Raw genomic sequence first — 15,429 nt, 5'->3', positions numbered from 1 at the left:
TACAATCCCTTCGGTCTTTAGTCAGAATAAAAATACTGCCTATTCCACCACCAGTTTGGAATTGTAGAAAGTCTGGAAGACCAACAGGGAAAAGAAAATTCACCTTATGGTTCTAGGTATGTTCCCCTATTCATAATTTCCTGTAAAATTACGCTGAGGTTGTGGAAAGAAGATTCTGTTAGTTTTGGTTTCCATGGATTTTACCTGCCTAATCATTTGATTATTTTTTTCAAATCTAAATGAGTAAATTCATGCATGCAAATAAATACATGGCTGGAAATATACTCCCTTCTAAACCCTTAGTTGTGGCTTGAAGAAAAGTGTGGAATTCAGAACCTAAATATAGCACTTTTGTATTTTACTCTCTACGCTTAAGTTTTGTGTAACTTTTTCAATAGAATATCTTCCCATATTGCTTACATATACCCTGTGTATAGGATTAGAATATCAATAAGATAAAAACAAAAATTAGATTATATAATTTAAAGCCATTGTTTTCTTTTAATTTTTGTGAAAACACCACAAGATCTAGAAAACAAAATCAGGAAGAAAACTGCATCTATTTTAATTGGGCATTTATTTAGAAATATTTATCAAAATAAATCCAAATGTTTAGGTTCTCATGTAGGACCATTGATCCTACGAGAGCTCCTTTGCTGGGGTTTGATAGGCAACCATGGTGGTCTGGATTCCCTTCAGGATTACCTGTCCTCTCTGTTGTCTCCACAGATGTCTGGCTCTGAGCCTACAATGAGTGGAAATCAGTCCCTCTGCACCAAATTCACATTTGTGGCTTTTTCCTCTCTAGCAGAGTTACAGCCTGTGCTCTTCGTTGTGTTCTTACTCATTTACTTGTTTACTGTGGGAGGAAACCTCATCATCATCTCCCTGATCTGGGTCTCCACTTCCTTACACACTCCCATGTATTTCTTCCTGGTTAACCTCTCCTTCCTGGAGATGTGCTACATCACCAGTGTGGTGCCTCAGATGCTGGTGCATCTGCTGATGGAGACCAAGACTATAAGCGTGGGTGGTTGTGCAGCTCAGATGTACACATTTGCCATCTTGGGACTGACAGAATGCTCCCTGCTAGCAGCCATGGCTTATGATCGCTTTGTAGCTATTTGTTACCCGCTGCGTTATACACTCTTGATGAGCCCTCGCATGTGTTTGATATTGGCTACAGCGTCTTGGACCACTGGGGTGGTGGTGGAGTCAGCCCAGATCACCTGGATCTTCAGTCTTCCCTTCTGCGGAACAGGAACGATTCAGCACTTTTTCTGTGACCTCATGCCTGTAATGAAACTGGCTTGTGTTGATACCTCCCACAATAGGATTGTGATGTTTGTTCTCTCCATGATCTTCATCATGACTCCCTGTTTGCTCATCTTGTGCTCCTACCTGCGAATTCTTGTAACCATCTTGAGAATCCCTTCAGCAGCTGGCAGACACAGAGCTTTCTCCACTTGTTCATCTCATATCTTGGTTGTTTCTCTGTTCTACGGCACTGCCTTGTTCACTTATATCCAACCAAAGACTGTACACACTCCAGAAACAGACCAAGCAACTGCACTCATGTACACAGTGGTCACCCCTGCTCTGAATCCTGTTATCTATACCTTGAGGAACAAGGAAGTAAAGGAAGCCTTTCAAAGGGTAACACAGAGGAATCCTCTTAGACAAATGGCCTAACCCAGCCATAGTGGATGAAACATATACTAATATACAGATAAGTTAGTTACCCAAGGTTTTATGATGCATCCACCAATATACATTGTCCTTAAAGTATTTGTACCATCCAACTAGGAAACACTTATGAATGTTGTACATTTTTTCAATGTGTTTAAGCAAAAGGGAACTGTGTAGTAGGGTCTTCAAATTATTTATCTTTTGTTCACAAGCATTTCCTGTGTCCTGGACACTATTCATTTTTTCCTTCTCCATAAGTACTAGGATTAAGCTTGGTATCCTTTACACCACTTTACTGAGGAACTGAAATATTATTGTGGAGAATGTTAAATATGAATAGGAAGCAATTAGTAGCTTTTTAGTGTCAAACATAGGCTGTTAGGATTTAAGTTCTTAAGTGGAGTACACTCCCTAATTACTTAGCTCTCTATACCTAAAAATCATGCATCTTAAATTATAAATTGTTAATGAATACTGTTGAGTGATATACACTATAACACAACTCTAAGTATTTAAGGTAAGTGTTTAAAATGTCTAACTTGTAAATCCAGTGGAACCCTGATTCTTTATTCAAAACTAGATTCTTCCCTTGCTCTTATTCACTTAGTGTTTGGTTTTTCATATGAATCAAGTTTTAGAAAAACTTCTTCCTGTGTGACATTCATTCTTGTTACTCCCATTGTAAGCCTTATTTTTTTTTTTAATTTTTTTTTCAACGTTTATTTATTTTTGGGACAGAGAGAGACAGAGCATGAAAGGGGGAGGGGCAGAGAGAGAGGGAGACACAGAATCGGAAACAGGCTCCAGGCTCTGAGCCATCAGCCCAGAGCCTGACGCGGGGCTCGAACTCACGGACCGCGAGATCGTGACCTGGCTGAAGTCGGACGCTTAACCGACTGCGCCACCCAGGCGCCCCTGTAAGCCTTATTTAAATGTATATGTTTGAATATAATTTCCTTTAGGAGCTGACCATTTATCCTAGCTAATTAATTATATTATTTTTGACCCTGAATAATCAAGAACAGGACTTCCAAAATAAATAACTTTTAAACAAAAGCTGGTTTCTTATGGCAACTTTGGAGAAGTGAGGTGACCAAAATCATTTAAATGTTCAGTAATATTCTGTAGAAATTAGAGTTAACATTTTATTTTTATCTTAGTGTTTTCACCCTGTAGTCAAATCTTAATACCAGTGCAAGCAATTTGTTTGGAAGGACTCAGAAGTGAGAAAATGATACAGGCAAGGGAAGACAGCCACTCAATTGCCCGTTATTATGCCAGGTACCATAAAAGGCCACTAAAATTTATTCTTACAAGGGAAATGGTGTAAAGCACAATCCTAAAATGTATTGACATATAGGCCTGTGTACATATACACCTATCATACACATTGATTGAAGGTTGATCTTAGGGAGCATTAACTCTGACAGTAATACTTAGCTGCTAACTGTTGCAAACTTCTGGAAATGCCCTCAAGAACAGTGATTTGGATTTGTGACATCTGGAAAGTGTCTGGCATTGGATCTTAAGATGGCAAGTTGGAGGGATATAAGAGGTAAGACTGTCAGTGAAATCTACCCATTTATTTTCCAGAAGCATTTGAGATACTTGTATTTGTGATAGTAAAGAAGGTAAAGTATATGTGTGAATTGGAATGAATATAAAATAAGAATTTTATATTTCAGTAATTATATTTCTGTGTTGTATTTTCTGGCTCTGTTTGTAGAATGGTAGTTCCTCAAAGGCCGGTGCTAGAGCTATACATCACATTTCTGATATATAACATACTCATAATTAGGGATGATAAACATATTAAAGATGAAGTGTATTTGAACAAAATTCCATGGACAAAACCCCCAAATCTCATTAATGTTTAGTATAAAGGGGATGCTTTGTATTGGAAGATACATAAGGAGTTACTCAAGTTCTCCTAGCCAGTGAGCCTGCATATCCAAAGCAACAGTAGTAGTAAGAAACAAAAGGGGCCTGGAAGCATTGTTCAGCCCACAAGAAAGGTTGATTTTCTTTTTCTTTTTAACATAATAGGGGTATTTAAACCTAAATGCAAACCACGTGGTGTCACATTACCTTGTATAAAACATAAAATATTCATAATTGTGGGTGTTCTGATGAACACACACTTAATAGCTCATTGTATCTTTTGTTTTTCACTCATAGCGTCCATAAGTGGATGCAAATAGAGAAAGAAATAGTAAACATGACTAATTATATTCAGCTTAAGTAATGGATCATGGGAATGTTTCATGGGTAATTTTGAAAAATAGTCACACTTAAACACTACTGTGTGAATATGTTCTTGGAACTTGTACCTAGAGTCTTTCATCATTAATATGCTTATGATAATGTAATAACAGAAAAACAAATTATTTTCTTTTTGATTAGGTTTCTAGGTTGTGGTGATTAAATGGGTAAAACATTATTAAAAATCACCTAGCTTGTGTCCTGACACTGAGGAACCATATAGTAATAGTTGCTATCACTATCAATTAAAATAGCATTGTGAAGTAAGTTAAGTCCTGTGGACATAAATACACAGTTTCAGCTTTCAAGTACTGAGAAATGGTGTGTTCTTGTTTTAATGGCTGTTGTGATTACTTAACCATATTGTCTTCTCATAGCAAATCTCCAGTACTCTTATCATCCATGCTCAAGAAAAGACAAGTACAAAATACTTGAAGGGGACAGAAAGGGAATTAGCTAAATTTGATAACCAAGGATTCATTTCACATTGCAGGATGTGATAAAACTGATCCCTGTGTCATCATTCACTCATCCTCTCAGTTACCTTACATTCACTATTTTGGGGGAAAAAAGATTACATAATGTGTGGGGGGGGGGCGGGGGGCTAATGATAAAAATATGACACTGCTATGGAAAGTGTTTCCTGTTTATCTTACTTTTAAATTGTGGTTGTCTTCCCCGCACCCGATCATCTTGTCTTCCCCTGTATTGAATACACAGTATATTGTTTTGCCCACATTATCATTCTAGTCAAATTATCACCCAGGTCCTAAGTTTTAGAGTTGTGGTGATCAGAACCTGCATGGTTATCAATCGAATTACAGCTGGAAAGGATACATCTGGGTATTTTAAACTCAGAAACTAACTGTCACTACAAGTAGAAGCTGAACAAACATATTTTATCTCCTGTGACTGAATAACATGAATGTGTGCTGTCTCCTGTTGAGAGTGTTTGTGGTTGTACATGGGATACTGTGGTAACATTAGGTGAAAGAAACTTCAGAAGAGAGGAATGACTGAAGGCTTTATGGGCACTGTAATAGCAGAGCCTCGCCCTCTTCAAAGGTATCTCTTAGTTGTCTCTGAGGTACATAATGTTTACCTCACATATGCACCTCCCAACATACCGTAAGTCCAACAGCTGCCAGTCATTACAGAGTGTCTGATCCCTTTTATTGTTTTGCTCTTTTCAAATACTCACTGCCCTGAAAAAACACTTAGAGAGGATTTGCTGTTGTTATTTATTACCAAAGTATTAAGAAATCAATCCATGTTTACACCAGAAGTAAAGTTTCTCAACCTCTAGTTCCCCAAAATCAGAACGCTTAATTTTCAGGAAAAGACACAACAAAAATTTCTTTACTAAACTTGTGTGGCATTTTATTTCTTGAATTCAAAGCAGTTTACCCCCAAGTCAAAAGTTTAAAGAATATTTTCTACACATACCACAAAAGATAAATCAATGCTGACTATTGGTTTAGAAAACTGTGGAGAGGTTCCAAAAAAGCAACCTCAAAAAATACCCTATTGTAAAAAGTATGAAAGGAAAAAGATGTGTATACATCCTTAGTTTAAGTAATAGAAAGTTATGGACACTAATGAGATGCTTTCCAGTACATGCTTACTTTTCTGAGACTTGCCCAGAACTCAGTCCCCTGACGTTAAGACAATTTGACATTCTTCCAAAGCCAAAACTAATTTTAAGTACCAAAAATCTTTAGTTAGTACCGTTACAGACCTCCAAAATGATAAAACCTGATATTACACTTAACATTCTATGTTTCTAAGATATTAAACATTTTTAAAGGTGTGCCTGGGTGGCTCAGTGAGTTGAGTGTCTGACTTTTGATTTTGGCTCAGGTCGTGATCCCAGGATCATGGGATTGAGCCCCGAGTTGGGCTCCACGCTGAGTGTGGTGTCTGCTTAAGATTCTCTCTCTCTCTTCCTCTGCCCCCTCCCCCACTTTTGCACTCTCTCTCTACTTAAATTATTTTTTATTAATTTTATTTTTTTTTTTAAATTTTTTTTTTTCAACGTTTATTTATTTTTGGGACAGAGAGAGACAGAGCATGAACGGGGGAGGGGCAGAGAGAGAGGGAGACACAGAATCGGAAACAGGCTCCAGGCTCCGAGCCATCAGCCCAGAGCCTGACGCGGGGCTCGAACTCACGGACCGCGAGATCATGACCTGGCTGAAGTCGGACGCTTAACCGACTGCGCCACCCAGGCGCCCCTATTTTTTATTAATTTTAAATCATGCAAAAAGTTCATATTATATTCACTGTAACTATTGTTTTAAATATGCGATAGGCATGGAGTGGTGATTTTTCCATTTGCTTAACAATTTCAGATGAGGACAAAGCTGAAGACAAGAGGCACTTGAAATTCTAAATAAGACTGCAAATGGATCAATAATAATTAGGTTTATTAAAAAAGCAGAAAGACCTAAATGTAGGACAGGAAATCATCAAAATACTACAGGAGAAAACAGACAACAACCCCTTTGACCTTGGCCACAGAACTTCTTATTAGACTTGTCTCTGGAGGGAAGGGAAACAAAAACAAAAATGAACTATTGGGACCTCATCAAGATTAAAAAAACAACAACAAAAAACCACTTCTGCACAGCAAAGGAAACAATCAACATAACTAAAAGGCAACCGATGGAATGGGAGAAAATATTTTCAAATGGCATATCAGATAAAAGGTTAGTATCCACAATCTATAAGGAACTCATCAAACTCAACACCCAAAATACAAATAATCCAGCGAGGAAATGGGCAAAAGACATAAATACACTTTTCCAAAGAAGACATCCAGATGGCTAACAGATACATGAAAAGATGCTCAACATCACTCATCATCAGGGAAATACAAAGCAAAACCACAATGAGATACCACCTCACACCTGTCAGAATGGCTAAAATCAACAACTCAGGAAACAAGGCAATGTTATGGAGAAATGCTGGTGGGAATGCAAACTGGTGCAGCCACTCTTGAAAACAGTATGGAGTTTCCTCAAAAAGTTAAAAATAGAGCTCCCCTATGACCCAGAAATTTTACTACTAGGAATTTATCCAAAGCATATAAAAATGCTGACTTGAAAGGACACATGCACTCCAATGTTTATAGCAGTGCTATCAACAATAGCCAAATTATGGAAAGAGCCCAAATGTCCATCGACTGATAAATGGATAAAGAAGATATGGTATACATATATACAATAGAATAGTACACAGCAATCAAAAAGAATGAAATCTTGCTATTTGCAACAACATGGATGGAACTAGAATGTATTATGCTAAGCGAAATAAGCCAGTCAGAGAAAGACAACTATCATATGATTTCACTCATATGTGGAATTTAAAGAACAAAACAGATGAACATAGGAAAAAGGAAGGAAAAATAAGATAAAAACAGAGAGGGAGGCAAACTGTAAGAGACTCTTTAATACAGAGAACAAACTAAAGCTTGTTGAGGGTGTTGGGTGGGGGCATGGGCTAAATGGGTGATGGGCATTAAGGAGCACTTTTTGGGATGAGAACCGAGTGTTATATGTAAGTGATGAATCACTAAATTCTACTCCTGAAACCATTTTTACACTATACATTAACTAACTTGGATATAAAAAAAAAAAGTAGGAAGTCACCCCCCACCACCTCCCCATGTATAAGGAAGGCTGAGGAGAATGTGAGGCAGTGAAACTGTTACACTTGTAAAACAGCCAGGTTCATGAGATTTTTCTACTTCTTCTCACACTACATGGCAAACAAAAGCAGTAAATCCACCAAATTACAGAAAACAGCCTGTCTCTTAAAAAGTGAAACTGGACTGTAGTTCTCCATTTGGATGCTTGCTGGGATGTAGCACCTATGCATCTGAGTGAAGCCTCACATGACAAAACGTTTCAGATATATTTTGCTTGTATCCACTGGAGTTTGGGGGATTGTGTAAACATAAAGGCGAGAATCATTTCTTATCCAGTTAATATTGTTATTTTGGGGTTCGCTGTAGGAATCTTTAAAGGCAGCGTTTGACAGGAATGGAGTAGAGAAAAAAATAAACAACTTAGGTACAAATCTAACAAAATATGTGTAAGATCTATATGAGGAAAACTATAAAACTCTGATGGAAGAAATCAAAGAACTGAAAAAACGGAAACATAATAGCTTTGTACGTATCAGCAACATAACTAACTACATAATTAACTATATGCTATCACTGCCTGGGCCTCACGTTTGTAAAGACATTTGCCCTTTTCCTCTTTCTCATCCCTGACTTACCAACCCAAGGTCTACAAACTGCTGGGCACTGGCTTGGTTTTTAATTAAATGAAATGAAAGATTTAAAATTCCATTGCACTAAATGTTAATCGCTAAAAGATAACTGGACGTTATAGAAACTGACTGAAATAGTTCAGGAATACAAAGGGGGAAATCAAAACAGCAAGGTTAAACAGTGATTGGAAAAAAGGTACAACCATTTCATAGCTGTGTTCCTAAAGACTTGAGCATTCTAGTACAAATGTCTTATTTCTTTATGTGAAAGTCAGTTACACATAGTATGTATGTTGTATTCTGGCTTAAGTGGATTGGAATGACTAAAATGATCTATCCACACATTATTTCCCAAGTAGGAGAACTTATCAAAAACAATGAACACCTTATTAATGTTAAATTGATAATTTCCTTTATAATTAATGTGCCGATCTGTAAATTCATGAGATAAAATGTACACAGAACTTATTCACTTTATTTTTAGAGTCTTCCTTTTTCAATACTCTTTTTAAAATTTCCAACTCTTTTAGTAAGAAAGTCTCTGATGCATACTAGAAATATTAAACCCAAACTTTACTTTTTAGAAGATGGAGACATTTGTCATTCTGAGAGCACAGATTAAGAAACATCTCTATTAGAAGAATCCACCATTTTAAAGCAATGGGAAATGGATAGACAAAAAACAGGTGTTGGGCATACCTGAAACTGTAAAACTGTGGTTGGAGGAAAGAAATCTATTCTAAACACATTTCATTATGTTTCTGTTCTTTCATCCTTTATTAGTGCTAACATGTAAGAGACATTTTTTGAATTTTTAATCTCCTTAGCAACCAATGACACTTTGCCTTGTGTCGTTTCAGAAACACATCTTACCAATTCTCAAACCACACGTTAGCACCACATAACACAGGTGGGCATGTGGCCAAGGCCTCACTCATAGAAGAGAGTGGTTCAAAGTTTGATGACCCAGTGAGGTCCAACCAAACTAACTTTTAAGGTTTTACTTAAGCAAACAAGAAAGTGATATCTTTTCCATTGGACTTGAACTTGGGAATATATAACTCTGGAGCTCCTGAGGACTGTAGCACAAGGAAAGAGAATAATTTGGTTGTAATGTCAATGAGAGGAAAACACTGTTCAGAGCTGCATAAATCTTGAGTCAGAACAACATAGGCTAGTGAATCCAGTTTTCATAATGTGCTACAATTTTCTATTGCATGAGACAGTAATGCCCTCTCTCTCTTTTATCATTTTTTACATTATTTCAAGATGAGGTATTCCCTGCCAGTAACTCAAAAATCCTCAATGATTCAAAAGCCATTTTAACATTTTAACTCATGTTCTAGAGACTTAGACTTAGCTACGTTTTTACTCTTTTTACTTTTCTAGGAAAGATAAGCTATTGCTGTACATTCTAGCTTGACATAACTTTATATGGTGAAAATGTTCAATGGTCTTCCCTACAAATTTCATGAATTAAAATTTTTTTAACGTTTATTCAGTTTTGAGAGACAGAGAGAGAGCATGAGCGGGGGAGGGCAGAGAGAGAGGGAGACACAGAATCCAAAGCAGGCTCCAGGCTCTGAGCTGTCAGCACAGAGCCTGCCGTGGGGCTCTAACTCATGAACCTTGAGATCATGACCTGAACCGAAGTTGGACGCTCAACCGACTGAGCCACTCAGGCACCCCCACAAATTTCATGAATTAAAATATATTTTAATAATTCTATTAGTCAAACAAATCTAGCATGCACATAGCCTTTAAGAGTAATTCCGGAATGATGCAAATGTGTTCAATAAATATCATTCAAATCTTATGGAACAAATAATTTGGAGTCATCCATTTGTTTGGCAGATTGTGTCTGAATGTATGTCATGTCTGGACATTTTTACACTTAAAAAAAACCTGACACTTTGTGACACTTTAGCTCTTAAGACATATGCAATTTTATTAAAACTACTATATTTATTATAATTATTTAAAATCTGCCCAAAGAAATATGATCATTCCTTTCCCTTGCTCCTTCACTCTGTTTTATGTATACATCAAATGAAGAACATGTCACATACGACTCATTTTTTGTCACTTAACTCTATTATTCTGTAAAGCACTTATAACTCCCTGGCATCTCTCTCCACAAAAACTTACAAGCTGCTTGAGAGCAGAGATGACTACTGTCATGGCCATCAATGATTTCCAATAAAGAAGTCCAAAGATGATATCTCCACCCTTCAGGGAGGACCTAGAAAGCATTAAATAGTTTAAATAAATACATTATTGATAATATCATTCAATTTTAAATGTTACCAGATTTGAAAGACCCAGATGAAGTAAAAGAGCAAATTCATAGGGGTGGACAGAATTGCTGTTTGGCCACAACAAGGTTCAACTGAAGTCATTAGAGAAGCTGAATATATACAAGATAAAGTCATTATCATTACCTGTTTAAAGAACTCTTACAAGAGGCTTAATTTATTCTCAAATATGGAAAGCATAAAGTTAAAACCAATGAGAGGTAGTCACAGGAAAGCACCTTTCTGCTCAGTATAAAGGAAATCTTTCTAAGAAGCATAGCTTTTTGAAAATGAAATGGACTGCTTGAAAAAAATATGAAATTCTCAGTTGTCAAAAATATTCAAGTGTGTTCTAATTGATAATTGATTTAGGAAGCATATAGAAAGGACTTTGAATATTGTTAGGTTAAATTACTTAACGCACATCTATGACATAAGAAAGCACAACACATTCCTCATTTGAAAGTATTTTTTTTTTATTTTTTTTTCAACGTTTATTTATTTTTGGGACAGAGAGAGACAGAGCATGAACGGGGGAGGGGCAGAGAGAGAGGGAGACACAGAATCGGTAACAGGCTCCAGGCTCTGAGCCATCAGCCCGGAGCCCGACGCGGGGCTCGAACTCACGGACCGTGAGATGGTGACCTGGCTGAAGTCGGACGCTTAACCGACTGCGCCACCCAGGCGCCCCATTTGAAAGTATTAAAAACACTAAAAGCAGGTGCCTAAAATTTAAATCTCCATTGTCTTCCTTCTTCCTGACCCCCATCCTCTATCTTTAGGTAGAATATGGTTTCCAATCTTTTGGAGGGTTATTTGTATGCATGAATGCTGTAAAATAGACATTGCATGGTTGCAAGTAAAACCAAACATTTCTTTAAGAAAAATTTCTATTCCATAATCTTCTGAGAACCTATCATCAAATTCTTATTTAACTAAAAATAATAAGAAGAATACCTATCCACTTTAAGGAAAGCTTTAAAATTTTGAAAGCTTTAGAACACTACATCTCTTACTTAGAATAAGAAACCCCTATCTCTAAGTAACAAAAGGTCTGGGAAGCATGAAAGAAACATTTGAATTATAGCTTAATTATTTAGTGTCTGGGATTAGCCTCAAACAGAAGGTATAAAATGTTTTATTTTTGGCCCAAATTTAACATAGTTAGTATGTTGTTACTTCCTAAGTCAGTAGCCAGTTAGGATATACTTAACTAGTTTTGTTAAATGAGAACTTTGTATTTTTAAAAAAAATTTTTTAATGTTTTTTTATTTATTTTTGAGACAGAGAGAGATAGAGCATGAACAGGGGAGGGTCAGAGAGAGAGGGAGACACAGAATCTGAAGCAGGCTCCAGGCTCTGAGCTGTCAGCACAGAGCCCGACGCGGGGCTCGAACTCACGGACCACGAGATCATGACCTGAGCTGAAGTCGGGCGCTCAACCAACTGAGCCACCCAGGCACCCCAGAGAACTTTGTATTTTTGAAGGCAGTCCACTTTGCATTGTTTTGGGTAAATTATAGACTCATTATTCTCACCATTTTACTCTCTTCTTTCATATTTATCATTTTAGTCATCACAGTCAGGGAATTTCTACCTGTAATTATCTTCCAGTGTTATCCCTAACTCTTGATGGGGTACAGGAGAAAAACTCTTTTAAGGTGACTGAGTATAATAGATGTCTTTGAGAAGACTTGAATAAAAATATTTTTGGTAGCCATTTCTCAAATCCTGTGCATATACTTAATTGTTATTACAACTTGTGATGTGATTTTGATATTTAATTGATATCAAGTATTAGGAGCATTAATGTTGAGATGATTCATTATTCTGTTTTGTGACTGCTCTGGTTAAAAGGACTAGGTGAAAATAGTGCATCATACTCAACATAGTTTCTAATGTAGTTCAAAACAACTACTCAGTCTAACCAATCAAACAATAACCCTGAGTTTATATATATATATATGTATAAAATATATATATGAAAAATATATACATATTATATAAAGGTTATATATATATATATATAATATATGTATATAAAAGCTTGAAGTGATTACAAATAATAATAGTATATTAATTGAGGGAGGTAAAGATTGTAACATGTTTGACTAATGGAAATATCTTTTTTGAACTTTCTGTAAAAATTTTGCATCGTCTCAAAAGAAATTGTTTAATTATATCTTGCCATCCAGAGTTATTTAAAAAATTATTTTTTAATGTTTATTTATGTTTGAGAGACAGAGAGAGACAGTATGAGTGGGGGAGGGGCAGAGAGAGAGGGAGACACAGAATCTGAAGCAGGCTCCAGGCTCCAAGCTGTCAGCACAGAGCCCAATAAGGGGCTCGAACTCACGAACTGTGAGATCATGACCTGAGCGAAGTCGGACGCTTAATCAACTGAGCCACCCAGGTGCCCCAGATCCATAGTTATTTCAAAAGAAAAAAATATACTTAAGCTTTCAAGAAATTGGGTAAAATGTCATTTTATATGTGTGTACTAGAAGTAAGAGAAACTGTGGTTCAAATTTGTCTATACATAAGGGAAACCATTTTAGAAAAAGAGCTTTATTTTTTTCACACTTATTTTAGGTTATGTTTTTTAAACCTGATGAATAACATAAGATTACTATTTCCACTGAAGGAATAATAAACATAAATAAATTCTAAACTAACTTCCAGATATTAGGAACATAAAATGAGTTTAAACTGGAAGCTATAAATTGTAACTTCAAATAGACTGTTGTTGTTGTTTTTAATATATGGTCAAGGGTAAATATAATTTCTCATGGAAAGAGTCAGAAAATAGTATTTGCATATATATATATATATTTTTTTTTTTTTAACATGTGGACTCTTTAGGAACTACTCTACTAATATGGGCATCTACCTAAAAGATTGTTGTGAGTGCATTGTGTGTGCTGGGTCTGTGTGTGTATGACAAGTATGAAAATTTAAGGGAAACAGTTGTCTCTGACTCTATATTTTTTAACATTTAATGTATCACTTAAAACTATTTCAAGCTTGAGTTGCCTAGTAATCATCTATTCAGGGATTTCCTAAGGTTCTTTCTAATTTAGTTCTTTGACTAAATTCACTTTTAAATAAGGTCCAATGAGACTGATTAAAATCAAGAGTTGTTTTACATGAGCTTTATTTAAGATGATTCATAGCAGGATACAAAAGTTTCACTCCACCAGTGGGAATCATCTGGTTGCCCTGGTGTAACCCATAGCTAATTATGCCAAAACAAGATCAATTTGTCTGAGGAAGTTTGAGGAATTATCTACCTCACGCCCCAGTTGTATCTTGAGGCAATTGTATCTTGAGACCAGTGGGGTCCCATCTTCTTATTAACCTTTTTAAAGGTATGATTCTTTCTCTCATAGGTATGTCTCTAACTGGTACCTTTAACTGTGAAAATGGAGTATTATTTTAGGCATCCAGTGGGAATCACAGTATTTGGAAACCATCAGAGTAAACTGATTCCAAAATGTTACCCTGAGGATAACTTCATCTTAAATTTAAAATAATTTATATAAATATTCTCCAAGGATAAATATGATTAATGGCAACAATAAAGAAGTGCTATATGAGCTTATGATTGGTCTCCAGGGTTTGATGAACTAAAAAATGTAAATTTCTTTTGACTATAAACCCCAGAAGGTGCATTAAACACTCTAGGTGAAAAGGGTATCTTAAAGGGATTTTTGTCCCCTCACATAATTAAGATGAGACAGTCCTTAAAAAAGAGGAAAGAAAGAAAGAAAGAAAGAAGAATCAAAAAAAGTTAATCAGAAAATTTCCCCATCAATTATACAAAAATCTCAGAATTAAAAGGAAAAAACTCTAGTTATCATGAATTATTTTTATCTAATCTCTAATCTAAATATAGGTAAATTATTGTGGGAAAAATAAGAATTTGGAATTAGGAGAATTGGATTCTAGTAGTGATTGGTACCAAAAAGAAGTGTGCACATGGGCTGGCTAACCATTTTACTTTTCAGGTATTTCTCATTTAAAATCCTTAAGAATTTCAGCCTTATATCACAGACTTTTTTAAAGACTGAATTAAAAACTCCATGAAAACTACTGCATACACAATTTCCTGTTCTATTCCCTAGGCTGAAATATATTCAATTCAAAACACCAGATGCCTACCATATTTTAGAGAAAATAAAACAAACATCTAAACAGGAGATTTGTGGATTTTTTAAATTATTCATTTTAATTTCACAATCCTACTTGCCAAACACAATTTATCATTATTGAGTCTTCAAAAATTTTCATGCTTTTATTTCTTAGTTAATCCACAATAGGAAAATAGTAATTTAATTAGAAATCCATAATAATTATAATAATACATCTAGAAAAATCTCCAAATAGCTAGAGCTAAATAACATCTAAAAATATATGAATCAAAGAGGCACCTAAGTGACTCAGTTGGTTGAGCACCTGACTCTTGATTTTGGCTCAGGTCATGATCTCACTATTCCCGACTTGGAGCCCTGCAAGGGGCTCTGTGCTGGCAGTGCAGAACCTGCTTGGGATTCTCTCTCTCCCTCTCCCTCTGGTCCTCCCTCTTTTTCCCCCTCCCCTGCCCATGTACATACTCACTCTCTGGAGTGCTCTTTCTCTTTCAAAATAAATAAAAGAAACTTAAAAAAATACATGAATCAGGGTGCTTGGGTGGTTCAGTTAGTTAAACATCCAACTCTTAAATTCAGCTCAGGATATCATGGTTCAAGAGTTTGAGCCCCACATCAGGCTCTGTGCTGACAGCATGGAGCCTGCTTGAGATTCTCTCTTTCCCTCTCTGCCCCTCCCTGTTCACGCTCTCTCTCCCTCTGTCTCTCAAAATAAATAAATAAATAAATAAATAAATAAACATTTAAAAAATACATGA

At 36.1% G+C, this 15,429-nt stretch overlaps 1 protein-coding gene across 1 annotated transcript; it reads left to right on the top strand.

The window, feature by feature from the left end:
* Positions 1 to 750: 750 nt before the first annotated feature.
* On the top strand, positions 751 to 1,692 carry LOC124501923 (olfactory receptor 10C1-like). Its single transcript, XM_047066371.1, has one exon. The coding sequence runs from the start codon at positions 751 to 753 to the stop codon at positions 1,690 to 1,692; it is 942 nt and encodes a 313-aa protein (XP_046922327.1).
* Positions 1,693 to 15,429: the final 13,737 nt, after the last annotated feature.

The sequence above is a fragment of the Lynx rufus genome, unplaced genomic scaffold, assembly GCF_022079265.1.
Source record: "Lynx rufus isolate CCGP_SWC_20201006 ecotype Redwood Valley unplaced genomic scaffold, mLynRuf1.p SCAF_7, whole genome shotgun sequence".
Classification (NCBI taxonomy): Eukaryota; Metazoa; Chordata; class Mammalia; order Carnivora; family Felidae; genus Lynx; species Lynx rufus.
This window is presented reverse-complemented; position numbering and strand designations above follow the sequence as displayed.